This window comes from Orcinus orca, chromosome 7 (genome assembly GCF_937001465.1).
Source record: "Orcinus orca chromosome 7, mOrcOrc1.1, whole genome shotgun sequence".
NCBI classification, from domain to species: domain Eukaryota; kingdom Metazoa; phylum Chordata; class Mammalia; order Artiodactyla; family Delphinidae; genus Orcinus; species Orcinus orca.
In genome coordinates this window covers 66,183,322-66,200,238 of record NC_064565.1, presented here as the reverse complement: position 1 = coordinate 66,200,238, position 16,917 = coordinate 66,183,322, and the positions used below count along the sequence as shown (strand labels likewise).

The 16,917-nt window shown below is 36.5% G+C and overlaps 1 protein-coding gene across 1 annotated transcript in view; it reads left to right on the top strand.

Moving 5' to 3' along the window:
• Positions 1 to 16,917, top strand: part of TTN (titin) — a 281,341-nt gene that overhangs the window by 147,077 nt on the left and 117,347 nt on the right. Inside the window, exons 152-168 of the mRNA XM_049712583.1 lie at positions 2,865 to 2,948; positions 3,060 to 3,143; positions 3,422 to 3,505; positions 4,346 to 4,429; positions 5,537 to 5,620; positions 6,506 to 6,589; positions 7,061 to 7,144; positions 7,278 to 7,361; positions 7,495 to 7,578; positions 7,708 to 7,791; positions 7,925 to 8,002; positions 8,407 to 8,490; positions 8,962 to 9,051; positions 9,323 to 9,400; positions 12,364 to 12,477; positions 13,823 to 13,891; positions 16,286 to 16,366. Coding sequence (XP_049568540.1) covers positions 2,865 to 2,948; positions 3,060 to 3,143; positions 3,422 to 3,505; positions 4,346 to 4,429; positions 5,537 to 5,620; positions 6,506 to 6,589; positions 7,061 to 7,144; positions 7,278 to 7,361; positions 7,495 to 7,578; positions 7,708 to 7,791; positions 7,925 to 8,002; positions 8,407 to 8,490; positions 8,962 to 9,051; positions 9,323 to 9,400; positions 12,364 to 12,477; positions 13,823 to 13,891; positions 16,286 to 16,366 — 1,434 coding nt within the window. The remainder of the gene's footprint in view (positions 1 to 2,864; positions 2,949 to 3,059; positions 3,144 to 3,421; positions 3,506 to 4,345; positions 4,430 to 5,536; positions 5,621 to 6,505; positions 6,590 to 7,060; positions 7,145 to 7,277; positions 7,362 to 7,494; positions 7,579 to 7,707; positions 7,792 to 7,924; positions 8,003 to 8,406; positions 8,491 to 8,961; positions 9,052 to 9,322; positions 9,401 to 12,363; positions 12,478 to 13,822; positions 13,892 to 16,285; positions 16,367 to 16,917) is intronic.

The following is a 16,917-nucleotide window of genomic DNA, read 5'->3' as shown; positions in this document are numbered from 1 at the left end:
AATTCAGACTAGCTAGAAAAAAAAATCTATATGAGAGATCACCTATAACATTTATATCCCTGAAACTAGACTGAATAGGCTCACCCCACAGTGCTCTAAAGCAGAAATCAGTGCCGTAAAATGACAGAGGTGCTTGGCTGTAGACTATAGGTTAGTAATTCAAACACTCCATGGGGTTGAAATTCCAGGATATAATACAACTACCTGTTGAATTGCTCTTCTATTAAAATAAACTTACTACCAAAAACAAGTGCATAATTTTGAAATAACTGAATTCGCCTAAGACTTAAATATCATAGAAATATTTTTAGAAAACCATGACTTAAGGAAAATAAAATATTAAATTCACTGTGGAACTGTTCTATCTGTAATATCATCTCTACTCGAGAGCCTTCTAAAACCAGGGCAGTTAAAACCAAAACCAGTTAAAGTTGGACTGCCCTGAATATTTATTTGCTCCTCTCATTGTCTTTTATTTTTAAAGAGTCCTACGTTTTCTCATTTTGAATATTTTCAGATAAATCAACAGATGAGAATGTTTTAAAACCTCTCCAAAAATTTGTCACAATACCCATGATATTCTGTAATTTAAAGAATATCTGAACATTTTGACAATATTTTCTCTGTCTGAAATATTTTAGTTGTTCTCCTTCCTCCTTTACTTGAAAAACAATCACCTTTTTAAAGTGCCTAAGGGACTTCCCTGGGGGTCCAGTGGTTAAGACTCCATGCTTCCACTGCAGGGAACATGGGTTCGATCCCCTGGTCAGGGAACTCAGATCCTGCAAGCCGCTTGATGCAGCCAAAAATAAAATAAAATAAAGTGCCTAAGGTGAGGGTACAAAATAAAGCCAATCCAGGTAAGGAGCTGTTTTATCCTCTTCAAGCTAATAGCAAAAGGTACATTGTTAATTATTTAAAAATCAGTTTTTTTCACTTAAAGGTAAATTTTTATCTCAGTTCCTATGTATCTACCATTCAAAGAAATAAAATTACTAATATTGCTAGTGCCTGAGGTGACCAAGAAAACAGCTCCCAATAATCAAGTATTCATACTTTTACCAAAGAATCAGATTTGGGGAGCAGGGAGGTCACCCAGTCTGGGACATTCCTGTAGGTGGGGTTTTGACTAAAACTCTTCATTGCTCTTCATCACTCTGAAGTACAATGAATTCATATCTTTAAAGTGCTTGAATCACCTCAAGAAGTTGTCCCTGTAAAGGAAATACTCATAGCTGCTCCCCCTGAAATTGAAACACCTTCCACTAAAGGTATCATTCATTCTATCATTCCTTCCTTCATTTATTTAACAAATGCCTACTATGTGCATGGTGCTGGGGAGCTGGGGAATAATAAACAAAGACAAGATTTGATTCCTTTCTTCAAGACTTTGTACCTCATCCAGTTCTTGAAGGAAGCACCCTTGTAGACATAAAAGTCACTTTGGTTCAGTTAATGTCATTAATGTCTCCACTGATCCCTTAACCTCTAAGTATAATATAATACTAATATCTTCAAAGTAGCTGAAGCTGTGCAAGAAGTTGCTCCTGAAATGAAAGCATCTGAGGATGTTCCTAAAGAGGCAGAACCTCCACCTGTGAAAGGTACCTGTCACCTCTGAACAGATACTGAAGAAATTGTCTGTCTTCGGTTCTTAAAACTATGTGTTTCTAATGTTCTTCCTAACTCCTAAATGTAAATATACTAATATCTTTAAAGCACCAGAAGCTCCACAAGAAGTTCCCTCTCAAAAGAAAATATGTGTGACTGTTCCTATCAAAACAGAAAACCCTCCTATTAAAAGTGTTCATTCAACAAATACTTCATAAGGAGGGTCTACAGGGTCGTAGGACCTCCACCAGTTGCTGGAGAAGGGTGAGCACATCTTCTCAAGGATGCTGCTAATCCCATTCAACTTAGTTGATTGGTGGGGCAAGGGGAGAATAGGCAGAGAAGAAACTTCTAAAAAACTACATTTGCTAACATATTGTGGTTATTGTTTTCATTAATCATTTTAACTCCTAAATGTGAAATACTAATGTCTTTAAAGTGCCTGAAGCTGCTCAAGAAGGTGTTCCTGCAAAAAGAATTCCTTCCAAAAAAAGAGAACCTCCATCAGTTAAAGGTACAAGTCCCCATGCCGTCAAGTTCCAGAAGAAGTAGCTCCTGTAGTCTTTGAAAATATTTTGCTGTTCCTACTGATCTTTGCAACACTAAATGTTAAAATACTGATTTCTTAAAGTGCCTGAAGCTCCCCAAGAAATTTTCCCTGAAAAGAAAACATATGTGGTTCGTCTCGAAATGACTGAAGCCCTTCCTGATGAAGGTATATGTTGCTGGAAGCTTAGAAGTTTGGAAAAATGTCTTTTCCTGTATAAATGTATTTCCTGTTTGTATTGATTCTTGTAACTCCTAAACGTAAAAATATTAATATCTTTAAAGTGCCTGAGGTGCCCGAAGAAGTTGTCTGGGAAAAGAAAGTGCGTGCTCCCCAAAAGCCTGAAGTTTTATCTGTCAAAGGTACATCCTAACAACCCCTCAGGAGGGAATAGAGAGGGCTATGGAAAGAACCGCCTTGCTAGCCTTGAAAGTGCTTTTGCTGTGTAAATGTGATTCTTGTCTGTGTTGATCCTCATGACTCAAATGTAAATGTACTAATATCTTCAAAGTGCCTGAGGCTCCCAAAGAGGTTTTCCCTGAAAAGAAAGCACCAGTGGCACCTCCTAAAAAGCCAGAAGTCCCACCTGTTACAGGTATTTGTCACAAACCTTAGGCCTAAAAAGGCATAGCTCTTCTGCTCTTGAAAATAATTTGTTCCAGTGATCTCATAACTGCTAAATGTAATTTTACTAATATCTTTTAAGTGCCCGAGGCTCCCAAGGAAGTTGTCCCTGAAAAGAAGGTGCCTGTGATGCCTCCTAAAAAGCCAGAAGTCCCACCTGTTACAGGTAGCTGTCACTCACCTTGGATTTAAGAAGATAAAACTCTTCTGCTCTCAAAAACATTTTGATCTAGTGGTCTCATAGCTCCTAAATGTAATTTTACTAATATCTCTTAAGTGCCTGAGGCTCCCAAGGAAGTTGTCCCTGAGAAGAAAGTTCCTGTGATGCCTCCTAAAAAGCCAGAAGTCCCACCTGTTACAGGTAGCTGTCACTCACCTTGGATTTAAGAAGATAAAACTCTTCTGCTCTTGAAAACATTTTGCTCTCGTGGTCTCATAACTCCTAAATGTCATTTTACTAATATCTTTTAAGTGCCTGAGGCTCCCAAGGAAGTTGTCCCTGAAAAGAAGGTGCCTGTGATGGCTCCTAAAAAGCCAGAAGTCCCACCAGCCAAAGGTAGCCACCTCCATGTTGCTATGTTTGACACTGTCTGTTTGTCTTTACTCTGGCTAATCATGAAAATACTAATCTCTTTAAAGTACCTGAGGTGCCAAAGGCAGCTGTCCCAGAAAAGAAGGTGCCTGAAGCTATTCCTCCCAAACCGGAAAGTCCTCCCCCAGCAGGTAATGGCAATGCTGTACATACCAGGGAGAAAAATAACTGCTATTTTAGCTAGAAAAAAATTATATGTATAAATCCCAGTACATAAAGGCGATATAATTCTAAAGAAAGAAGAGTTGTCAGTAATCGAATATATCTTGGTGTATGATTGCATGATATAGTCGTTCATTATTTCCACCTTTTCTAAACACAAATTACCAATATTTTTTAAGTGCCTGAGGTGCCGCCAAAGGAAGCCATCCCTGAGAAGCAAGTGCCTGTGGCTCCTCCTAAAAAGCCAGAAGCTCTACCTGCTAAAGGTATTTATCCTTCCGTGTTGTTGGTCTCCTGTTTTGGGGACTGGGAAAAAGTGTTTAGAAGTGTCCGCCAGTTTCATAAATGATACTTGCTTGGGCAAATGTGTTGTCGATATTCCCATTTTATAGTTTCAACTAATAGTTACTAATATCTTCAAAGTTCCTGAAGTTCCTAAAGAAGTTGTACCTGAAAAGAAAGTGGCTGTACCCAAAAAACCAGAAGTCCCACCTGCTAAAGGTATTTATTCCCACTGCTGTGTTAAGAATATATATTGTCTTGTCCTCTTCATGAATATTGTAACATATGCCTACACTGTTCCCAAATTCTAAAAATGCTGATATCTTTCAAATACCTAAAGCTGCTCAAGAAGTTGTCCCAGAAAAGAAAGTTCCCAAGGCACCACCCAAAAAACCGGAAGCCCCACCTGTCACAGGTACATGTTGGCCCAGATATCATTCTGCAGAAGAAATGTCTCTTGAGTTTTTGAGAATGATTTTAGTTCGTTGCTCTTCATTAACCTAACCATAAAACTACTATCTTTCAAGTGCCTGAAGTTCCTCAAGAAGTTGTCCCAGAAAAGAAAGTTCCTAAGGCACCGCCCAAAAAACCGGAAGCCCCACCTGTCACAGGTACATGTTGGCCCAGACATCACTCTGCAGAAGAAATGTCTCTTGAGTTTTTGAGAATGATTTTAGTTCGTTGCTCTTCATTAACCTAACCGTAAAACTACTAATATCTTTCAAGTGCTTGACGTTCCCCAAGAAGTTGTCCCAGAAAAGAAAGTTCTTAAAGCACCGCCCAAAAAACCGGAAGCCCCACCTGTCACAGGTACATGTTGGCCCAGATATCATTCTGCAGAAGAAATGTCTCTTGAGTTTTTGAGAATGATTTTAGTTCGTTGCTCTTCATTAACCTAACCGTAAAACTACTAATATCTTTCAAGTGCCTGAAGTTCCTCAAGAAGTTGTCCCAGAAAAGAAAGTTCCTAAGGCACCACCCGAAAAACCGGAAGCCCCACCTGTCACAGGTACATGTTGGCCCAGACATCACTCTGCAGAAGAAATGTCTCTTGAGTTTTTGAGAATGATTTTAGTTCGTTGCTCTTCATTAACCTAACCGTAAAACTACTAATATCTTTCAAGTGCTTGACGTTCCCCAAGAAGTTGTCCCAGAAAAGAAAGTTCTTAAAGCACCGCCCAAAAAACCGGAAGCCCCACCTGTCACAGGTACATGTTGGCCCAGATATCACTCTGCAGAAGAAATGTCTCTTGAGTTTTTGAGAATGATTTTAGTTCGTTGCTCTTCATTAACCTAACCGTAAAACTACTAATATCTTTCAAGTGCCTGAAGTTCCTCAAGAAGTTGTCCCAGAAAAGAAAGTTCCTAAGGCACCACCCGAAAAACCGGAAGCCCCACCTGTCACAGGTACATGTTGGCCCAGACATCACTCTGCAGAAGAAATGTCTCTTGAGTTTTTGAGAATGATTTTAGTTCGTTGCTCTTCATTAACCTAACCGTAAAACTACTATCTTTCAAGTGCCTGAAGTTCCTCAAGAAGTTGTCCCAGAAAAGAAAGTTCCTAAGGCACCGCCCAAAAAACCGGAAGCCCCACCTGTCACAGGTACATGTTGGCCCAGACATCACTCTGCAGAAGAAATGTCTCTTGAGTTGTTGAGAATGATTTTAGTTCATTGCTCTTCATTAACCTAACCGTAAAACTACTAATATCTTTCAAGTGCCTGAAGTTCCTCAAGAAGTTGTCCCAGAAAAGGAAGTTCCCAAGGCACCGCCCAAAAAACCAGAAGTCCCACCAGTTTCAGGTATTTTTCACCCCAGTCTTTATTCTATAGAAGAAATGCCTCCTCTGCTCTTGGAAATACTTTTAGTCCATTGATCTCTTTAAGCTAAGCATAAAACTACTAATATCTTTTAAGTGCCTGAAGTTCCTCAAGAAATTGTCCCTGAAAAGAAAGCACCAGTGGCACCTCCTAAACAGCTGGAAGCCCCACCTATTACAGGTACCTGTCATTCACCTTAGATTTAAGAAGATAAAACTCTTCTCTTGAAAATATTTTGTTCTAGTGGTCACATAGCTACTAGATGTAAATTTACTAATATCTTTTAAGTACCTGAGGCTCCAAAAGAAGTTGTCCCTGAAAAGAAAGTACCTGTGATGCCTCCTAAAAAGCCAAAAGTCCCACCTGTTACAGGTATTTGTCATGAACCTTAGGCTTAAAAAGACATAACTCTTTTGCTCTTGAAAATGTTTGTTCCATTGGTTTCATAATTACTAAATGTAATTTTACTAATATCTTTTAAGTGCCCGAGGCTCCCAAGGAAGTTGTCCCTGAAAAGGTGCCTGTGATGCCTCCTAAAAAGCCAGAAGTCCTACCTGTTACAGGTAGCTGTCACTCACCTTAGATTTAAGAAGATAAAACTCTTCTGCTCTCGAAAACATTTTGATCTAGTGGTCACATAACTTCAAATGTAATTTTATTAATATCTTTTAAGTGCCTGAGGCTCCCAAGGTAGTTGTCCCTGAGAAGAAAGTTCCTGTGATGCCTCCTAAAAAGCCAGAAGTCCCAGCTGTTACAGGTATTTGTCATGAACCTTAGGCTTAGAAAGGCATAGTTCTTCTGCTCTTGAAAATGTTTGTTCCAGTGATCTCATAACTACTAAGTGTAATTTTACTAACATCTCTTAAGTGCCCGAAGCTCCCAAGGAAGTTGTCCCTGAAAAGAAGGTGCCTGTGATGCCTCCTAAAAAGCCAGAAGTCCCACCTGCTGAAGGTATTTGTCACTGATCTTAGTCTTAAAAAGACATACCTCTTCTTCTCTGGAAAATATTTGTTCCAGTGATCTTATAACTCCTAAGTATAATTTACTAATATCTTTTAAGTGCCTGAGGCTCCCAAGGAAGTTGTCCCTGAAAAGAAGGTGCCTGTGATGCCTCCTAAAAAGCCAGAAGTCCCACCTGTTACAGGTAGCTGTCACTTACCTTGGATTTAAGAACATAAAACTTTTCTGCTCTCAAAAACATTTTGATCTCATGGTCTCATAACTCCTAAATGTAATTTTACTAATATTTCTTAAGTGCCTGAGGCTCCCAAGGAAGTTGTCCCTGAGAAGAAAGTACATGTGATGCCTCCTAAAAAGCCAGAAGTCCCACCATCCAAAGGTAGCCACCTCCATGTTGCTATGTTTGACACTGTCTGTTTGTCTTTACTCTGGCTAATCATGAAAATACTAATCTCTTTAAAGTACCCGAGGTGCCAAAGGCAGCTGTCCCAGAAAAGAAGGTGCCTGAAGCTATTCCTCCCAAACCGGAAAGTCCTCCCCCAGCAGGTAATCATGAAACTCTCCAAACCAGTATTTTTAAAAAGAAAAACTCTCTTCTTAGTGCTGTAAAAATCTTTTTGCAAAATATTTCATATACTTTAGTCAGTTCTAGCATTAAAATGAGCTTGTGTCTTTAAAGTGCATGAGGAGCCTGAGGAAACTGCCCCAGAAGAGCCTCCAGCTGAAGTCGTGGAAGAGCCAGAGCCTGTTCCTCCTCCAAAAGGTACTGGCCAGCTGCTAGGTTGCCTTTGCCAATCTTAGCTCTTCTTGTCACAAAACTTCTGGGCATTATGGGCTTTTCTCTTGTTTCTCACTCTTCTTCACTGATTCTAAAACATAAATTCTAATATCTTTAGTGACCGTGCCACCTAAGAAACCTGTCCCAGAAAAGAAACCACCTGCCGTCATTGCCAAGAAACCTGAACCACCACCAGCAAAAGGTATTTCCCACTGCCACTGCTTCCTACAGAAAAATGTCTGTCGTTAAAAAGCTATGTTCTACTGCTCCGCTTAATGATTTCCATATGTCATTGAAACTATGAGCTAATAACTACTAATGTCTTTTAAAGTGCCCGAGGTGCCCAAGGAAGTTGTTCCTGAAAAGAAAGTGCCTCCAGTGGTTCCCAAAAAACCAGAAGTCCCACCTGCTAAAGGTACTCGTAACTGTCCACTGTTTCATGGAGGTGGATACAGCCTTTATCTCTTGAAAAGTGTTTTGCTCTGTGTAAATGTGATGAGCATTTACAAGTGATTCTTCATAATGTTAAAATACTAATATCTTTTAAGTGCCTGAAGTTCCAAAAGAAGTCCTTCCAGAAAAGAAAGTAGCTGTTCCCAAAAAGCCCGAAGTCCCACCAGCTAAAGGTACATGTTACTAATGAGATTCTGTAGAAAAGCACTCACTCTTGGTCTCAAAAGTCACTTACTATAGGAAACCCTTTTGTTTGTCAAACATCTTATATTAAAAACTACAAACCTACTATACTGGATGTTTAGGGTTTTAAATGTTTTTAAATAGCATCACTAAAAAAAAAAAACTGGTACATCTGTTATAAGTATTAGAAGAGTTTACTAACATGGTTCTGTTAATCTTAATAGGCTACATTGTCTTCCCACTATGTGGATCCAAGAACAGATCACTGGCCTAATCGTGAATTTTGTTCTTGGATCTCTCCCTGGGTTATTTGAACTAGATGTGAACTAGATATGGTATAAATTTCATGTACTTCTCAACTACCCAGAAGTAAAACCAACTCATATCTTTTAAGTGCCAGAGGTACCAAAGAAACCTGTCTTAGAAGAGAAACCAGTCGTCCCTGTTCCAGAGAAAGTAGAGTCCCCTCCTCCAGAAGGTATAGGTAATGCCATTTATGAGCTTACCACTTATGACTGTTTTTAATTTAAGCCTTGTTCCTCTTCTTTTCTAATTCAGTATCTCTTGGTCATTTTCTGTCCTTTAATTATTTGTCTTACTTCACTATTCTTAATTAGCTCCAATCTCAAATCTATTTTGGGTCATCAGTCAGCGGTATCTACACTGGCCATCATAAGGTGTTTCAACAAAGCTTCTCTAACGCACACAAAGTAGGACAGGAAAACTAATGACTATAAATAACATTAAACACCAAAAGGGCTTTTCAAGCATTCAAATCAATAGAAACAGAAATCAGTCAAACAAGATGGATTTCATCTTAACAAAAACGAGAAACGATATTAATAGAAACAAGGGAAGAAATCAAGATGACTATTTATTGTGTGTTGCATTTTATGCATTTTAGAATATTGTTCCACACATTCAACTAAAATTAACTATATCTTTAAAGTATATGAAGAACCTGTAGAAATTGCTCCTGAAGAGGAAGAGCCAGTTCCTGTTGCAGAAGAGAAGGAACCAGAAGCCCCACCTCCGGCAGGTACAAGACAGGATTCATTGAATGGGAAAATACATCATTTGATTTTTATGTCTATTATATATCTTATTTAAGGTAAAATCTGTCTTCTGTCTCCTTCCTTAACATTTGACCTCATTGGCGAGAACAAAAGTCAATTGCACACATAAAACTTTTGTCCTACAGAGTTTAACAATGTGCATAGCAAAGAAATGTGTGATCTTTTTTATTTATTCATAGCATTAAACTTTTCACTGTCATCATCTAACTCTAAAAGAAATTCCTATCTTTCAAGTGCCTGAAGAGCCCAAGAAGATTGTTCCAGAGAAGAAAGTTCCTGTCATCAAAAAAGCAGAACCTCCACCACCTAAAGGTACTTACAGTAAAATAAATATTTACTTCATTTTTGTGTGCTGTCTAAAACTTGACATTCTTTCCTTATTTTGTATTGTGCTGTATTATGTGTTGAACTGTCATCTGTATGTTACAGTGCTGAACAGACTTATCAAGTTTATGTGTACATATTGCATCTTGCAATTTTATATTATTAAACGCTACTAATATCTTTAAAGTACCTGAGATGGCAAAGAAAGTTGTCCCAGTGAAGAAAGTCCCAACTGTTAAGAAGCCAGAAACACCAGAAGTTAAAGGTATTCACATAATCATTGACATCATAATTTTTTTTAAAGTACTCTGATATCTTAAAGTGGAATCCAATAAGTTGTCTTCATTGTTAGGGACAAAAATGTCCTTATTTTGCTTTCATTAATTTTAATGCTGCTCTGTTAATTATAGTTTCTTTATTCTTAACATTTTTTTCAATATCTTTAAATATTCTTTTAAAAATAAAACTAATATCTTCAAAGTGTCTGAGCTGCCCAAGAAACTTGTTCCGGTAAAGAAGGAACCTGTGCCTGTTACCAAAAAACCAGAAGTCCGGCGAGAAAAAGGTACCTACCATGAAGAAAAAAATATGTATTTCTCTGAATGCTGTCTGCACATCTTAATAGTAGTTCTTAGAGCAAAAATTACTGAAGTATAAGTATATGCAAAAACAAATTTTACAGAAAAGAAGGGGGAAATAATGAAGACAAAGAGAGAAAATGAGACAGACAAGTAGGAGAAATCCAGCCTATCCTGAGAGATAAGGCTGGATATAAAGATGACAGTCATATTTTGGAGTTCTTTGAATGCCAGTATAAGGCATGTACTTTAGTCTGTGGGCAATAGGAAGCTTCAGCGGTGTATAAATTAAAAGGAGTTGGGCTTCAGATAACTGACAGCAGTTCAAACTCTTAGAAAAGGATGATAATAGAAAAGAGCCACTGCAGTTACTTAAGGTCTTCAAAAATTGGACAAGATCAGTGGTGATAGAGATGGAAAAGGAGATTGGATTTAAGAGAGGTGGAGATTGAGTTGGTGTCTATTCTCAAAGCAATTAGGGAAATAGAGGAGCCCAAGATGATTGTAAGGGTTGAAGCTAAGCCATGAGGATGGTTCATTGGGTCCCCAAACTAAATTAATATTAGAAAGAAGATAGTAAATATATTGTTCACTTTTCAAGTATGGAAGTTGGGAACGTGCATCTGGAACTTAGGAAGATCAGGGCTGGAGATGTAGATCTAGAAGTTATCACCATGGAAATAAGAGTTGAGAGTGCAGGAGTGATTGCTCAAAGAATGTAGAGCCAATTTTTCAAAGCATCAAAGTAGACCAGTGGAGAACATCTACACTTAAGGGTACACAGAGGAAGAGAAATAAATGAAGAAGGCTGCCAAGACTCATTTATAAAAAAGGGTGCCTTGCCTCCAAAGCCAGTTTCCCCACAGTCTTATAAGATGAAGTACTTTCCCATGTATTCTTTGCCTGCTCTTTGCAGTATCTTATACACCTTCTAAATTCTTAATAGTAAACAAAATCAATATCTTTAAAGTGCCTGAAGTTCCCAAGGAAGTCATCACAGAAGAGAAAGTGTCAGTTCCTACCCCTGAAGAACCAGAAGCTCCACCCGTCCAAGGTACATGACTGCTCTATAAATCTTGGAAAGATGACAGTTGTCTTCATCATCTTGCTTTGGTTGTAGATGGATCATTTGTATTTATCTGTTGTCTGTCTTATGTAGTGAAATTATTGGTATTTTTGAAGTCTTCTGAAGAATATGTTATAATGTGTAACTAAGTTGATATGTTGAAACTTAGCAGTTGCAGTATTCTATTCTGAATTCAGTCTAAAATATAAAACACTGTGTTTTTTAAGTTGAAGAGTCTCCTGAGGAAATAATATATGAAGAAAGAGCATCCATAACCATTGGTAGAAAAGTGACTCCCCCTGTTGAAGGTAGATATATATTATATAAATATAATTTTTTTTAAATCCCTTGAAAACTCCTGTTAGAAATACAAAAGTATTTATAGGGTAACATTCCTTCTTGAAATTTTATATAAAAGCATTCTAGCACATGTTTGACTGCTTTGTTTTTCGAATCATTATACTTCTTTTGAAGTAGAATCTTTGATTATTCTTGATGGTAATTATAATTCTAAAAGATACAGTTTACTGAGACAACACTGGAATAATTGTATTGGATCCTCAAATGATAACCCAACGCCAGATATTAAAAGTCATCTCATTTGCCATCAACATGCATCAGATAGTCAGTAGAAAGCTTGAGTATAAGAAAATAGAAATCTTACCTCTTTTTCTATGTAAGTGAATTTGTGTATTTTTGTTTTTGTGACTGTCATCTTTGCATCTATGTGAAATTTCTATGAGTCTTTGTGAAGAACTTTATATTACAGTCTCTTATCCTTTGTCACCATTCTTTAAAGAACGTGAAATTGAAAAGTATGTTAAGCCTGAAGAACCTGAACCTGAACCACAGCCTGAAGAAATACCAGTACAAGGTATTCAGTTAATTGGGCTTAAGTCTTCATCACCATATTCTTCATCTGATACATATGTGTTTTGCGTTGTTCTACGTGTACAGTACGTCTCTTTGCACCTGTATGTAAGATATTCTGTTTTAAATGTGCATCTCAGTCTTATGTATTCATGTCATTTGTACTATTTATTTCACATCAATGTGGCTTATATGGATGCTTCCTTTGTTGTTTTTATTAGTGCCTGTGCCGTATTTCTCATTATCTATGTACAGTGTTGATATTCTTATATTTTATGCTGGACACTTTTACATTTTATGTTGGATACCAATAATATGTATCCAAAAAAGCAAACTTTTTACTTCATAAATATACCAAAATTTCTACTGAATATACTGTATATCCACATACCAATTAACATATTCCTATACTAATACTCCTGAAATGCTCTTTTAAGAACCTGAACCTGAAAAGAAAGTTATTGAGAAACCAAAACCCAAACCAAAGCCCCCAGCTCCTCCTCCAGCTCCACCTAAGGAAGACCTGAAGGAGAAAATGTTCCAGCTTAAAGGTATAAAATGCCACTTCCAAAGTTTTATTAACCTGCTCCAAACTTCTATCCAGACATCTGAAGTGTTGCTTGCAAGAAATGTATTTTTAAAATATGTACTTTCGGACATGATCAATCTGTGGGAATTCCATAGAGACCTGTGTTTTATGCTGCCCTGGGTGCCTTGTTGGGCCATGCCTGCTGCCCCAAGAGTCAGAAAGTACACCATTGTTAGCTTCATCCTGGCCATCTCAATCCAGGGGCTGTCCAACTAACTTTCTCATGCAGAGTGGGGTGAAAGGATTTTCTGATTTCAAAGCGTGGTTGCTCTGCATATCTTTGGGATCTTGTGCATGTGGAATGTAGAAGAAAATTCTGCAAGATATTTTAAATTTTGCAGTAGCAAATTTATACAAAAGCCAAAACTTTGTTCTTAAAGAATGACATATGCTTTAAAATATACTATAGATAATATATTTGTGGCATCCAATAGCTGATGTGTTCATAAACCATGAAAGGAAGGTATATGAACGCTCTGGCACTGCTTCCCCACTTTTTTTTTTTTTTTTGCAACTTAATAAAAACCCAATTGTGTTCCGTGGTTGTCCTCACCATATCTAGAAAGAGCGATTATGGATACATTTGATATCCAGCATCTCTTCCCATTGTTAAACTTCCTTTCTTTCTCTTTGCATTTAGGTTTCTCTTTGAATTGATTCAACATTACTTAATTTTTTAAATAGCATCTTTAAAAGCTGGAATAAACTAGCAAAATCATATTATTCTTTTTATTTCAACAAAATGTTGTCTTATTTGTGGTGTCATGAGATTTCCCAATCTAAAATAATCTAGATATAATCTTAGGTGAGCAATTTTCCCATACTCACCTACACATGTACACAAAGCCAGAATTTTCCATGGTAAGACTTCTTTCTTGCCTCTCTACAACCCTCTTGACCTGTAGGGGAAGCTTCTGGCATTTTTAATCAGACATAGAAAAATTGATCACTTCTTAAAAGGCTACATATCTGTTGGTTAATATATTCCATGAGGACACACACTTAAATACATTTCCCTTCATGTAAAATTTATATGCAAAGGAAGATTTCCTCCTCCTGCAAAGAACAAAAATTATCTTCCTTCTCAGCCAGACTTTAACTTACTACTCAAGTTTGGAGTAAAACTGCAATCTGTTTTCATGGTTTGAACGCTTCTTGTATGTTCTTCAGTGGCTGTTCTTGGCTGTTATTAATGCTTTTGAGTTATAAGCAAAGCCTGGTTTTGATTCTTAGAGCACGTATTTAATCATTTGCTTCAGATAAGACTAAATAAACAAATAATGAAAGTAAGATCATCTTCTTTAAAGCTATTTCAAAGAAGAAAGTTCCTGAAAAACCTGAGGTTCTGGAAGCAGTGGAGCTTACACCTCTGAAAGGTATTTCACAGTCTAGAAAACACTCATATGCAGTATCCCTTCATCGGACTCCTTACTCTTCCTGCTTTCTAGAATGTTCTTCTTCTTTCCTTTTTTAAAATAATCAGAGTAGTCTCATTGATTTCTTGTATTTTTGTAGCTTTTATCGTCCTGGTTCATGAGTATTGCTTTCTTTGTCTCCCATCAATTTCATACATTCCTGAGTAGATGTTTTTTTCTTTGTCTCATCTACATATGTCTCCTTGCATTTTCCTAAACTCAAAAATATTAAATTTTACTGGTTAGCTGACATTAATATCAGGACATGTCTTAGATTAAAATGCTTTGCAATTTCACCTGAACAACAATATTTTAGCCAGTGTTATAAGCACTAAAAATAAGTCCTGTTCTCCTTCTATACTATTAAGATGATTCATAGGGATTTCCTTGTGGCTCTCCTATCTCTTTTTTCTCATGGACTCCAAGACATTCTTTCAGGTGTACAGATCTCATGTTGTAGGGAAATTTCATTATCACTGCAGGTCATTTTTTCAAAATTTATTTCTCTTTAAACAATATTTTTCCCTATCTAAACTTAGACCCTAAAGAAAAATAAATGAATCATAAAACATCTATTAAAATTAAAATTGTGAACTTTTCCAGTAAGTATGGTGGGTAACCAGTGTTCTGTTTAATTAACACATCCAGACTCATAAGTTGAATCTGTTCTTGTTTCACTCTGGAATTTTGTAAAAATCACCCATCTGAATGTATATTTCCTGATTTATAAAATGGAGATTACAAAATAATATTACTATGGATGTTAACCAGTAAAGGATTATTACAAAGCCACGCAAATATTAAAATGACATGTAATGACATATAATGACTTTAAAAGTAATAACTACAGTGGTGTGTTCTACACCTGAGTCTCATATGTCAGTAAGATCTTAAAAATAAAATAATAATATGGAAAAACAAAGATATATTTTCACTATATCCATTAAATAAGAAAAGGATATTATGCCATTCCAACGTATGTTAATTAAATGCATGGGCATCTCCAGTTTGATCAACGAAAATGGTTTACATTACGAATATTGGTAACTTGAAAATAGTATCAAAGGCCAGCACAATTTATCATGGATAAAAAAATTTAATGTTTAACTGTGAAATTTTACTTAAAATATCAGTACTTGGCAGAAAAAAGTCATTATTTAAAGTGAAATATTTACATATTTCCCTTCTGCATGTTTAAAATTTGAAGTAAGAGACAGGCATGGCTGTGTTTTCACATAAAACAGAAACTTTTTAATGAATTGCAAATGTCTTTTTTAAAGCACCAAATGGGAAATTTAGAAATAGCTAAGAATTCAGATTGTAGGTGTGTGAGCAAATATAATGTTACATGATACCAATAAATAATGCTTTAAATTAGAATTTTTTTTTTTTTTTTCGCGGTACGGGGGCCTCTAGCTGTTGTGGCCTCTCCCGTTGCGGAGCACAGGCTCCGGATGCTCAGGCTCAGCGGCCATGGCTCACGGGCCCAGCCGCTCCGCGGCATGTGGGATCTTCCCGGACCGGGGCACGAACCCGTGTCCCCTGCATCGGCAGGCGGACTCTCAACCACTGTGCCACCAGGGAAGCCCTAAATTAGATTTTAATTGACATTAGTAGAGAGGTAAAATGGTTCAGTAATCAGTAAGTGTTTCTCTTTTTTCTTTTTTCCCATTCAAAACCATTAGGGCTACAGTAGTAATAGGAGGCTGCTGTATATAGTATCATCTGCCATGCTTGATATTCACTAAAGATGGGATTAATTTGGAATTCCTTGGGTCCGTTTTAGTTTAAATTCAAGAACATTTTCTTATTCATTAAAAATAAGCTCTAACACCAGCTTTCAAATTCTATAGTTCTATAATTTCAGGTTAGTATTAGTTCAAAAAGGGGACCTTAAGAAAGGATGCTTCTTAAGAAACTTATCAAACTCCAGATACTTTTGGTTTCTTCTCTCATCAGTGGAGAAGATTGAATAATGTCACTAACACCTACTATAGTTGATGGTCGGAGAGATATCAGAGTAGATTTGGGCAATCTACAATTGCAGATTGGGGCAAAGATGCTGTCAAGAACCTTGTATTTGATGAAAGATTCATAAAGTCAATATAGACACTTTTAAGATGAATGAATATATTTGCCTGTAGTTAATGCAACTGAATTTCATCACAAGGTTATATAGACGTTTGCAGAGGAAACAACTTGAAGTGTACTCTTTGCTTTCAAATTCTGTGATATTTATATGTAACAAAAATTATTACTTATACAGTAGTTACTAGTTTTGAAAGAGACATTTTTCTTGTTGAAATTTACTTTTTATATGAATTCACTTCAAAATTTAAATCATATTCTTTTAAGTGCTTGGAGGTGAAAAGAAAGTTCGCAAATTACTTCCTGAACCTAAACCTCAACCAAAGGAAGAAGCTGTTCTCAAAAGCGGTATAGTATTTTTCAACTGTTATATCAGCTTCAAATACACACACAAAAGACTTGAAAGCTTACAAAATGTTTCTGTCCTTTGGTTTTCTTTTAAATTAGATTCCCAATTTATCAAAATTCATTTGTAGTTGTATTGAAAATTAAATGTAATCATTTCCATCTTTTTAAAGGAAGACAAATTTTGTGAGCAGAGTATCTTGAAATTTACAACATTAATAGACATGACTAAATTGATAATATTCTAAACTAATGACCGTAGCTGCCATTTTCATAATCAAATTATATAGTAAAATACACTAAACCTCTTAAATACTCTAAATTACACCAAACTATTTAAGCCTAAACTCAGCATTCAGTTTTAAAAAGTGTTAACACAGGATTACCACAACTAATAAATAACATTTTCTAAAACCTGAACTTTTTTTGACTTATAAAATATTAAAGAATTAGAAACAAGATATTTGAATGAAGAATCAAATTCTAACATTTTCTTCACATACAATTACTTATTTCTAGGCTACATTTCTTTGGCCAACTCCACTTCAGTAAAC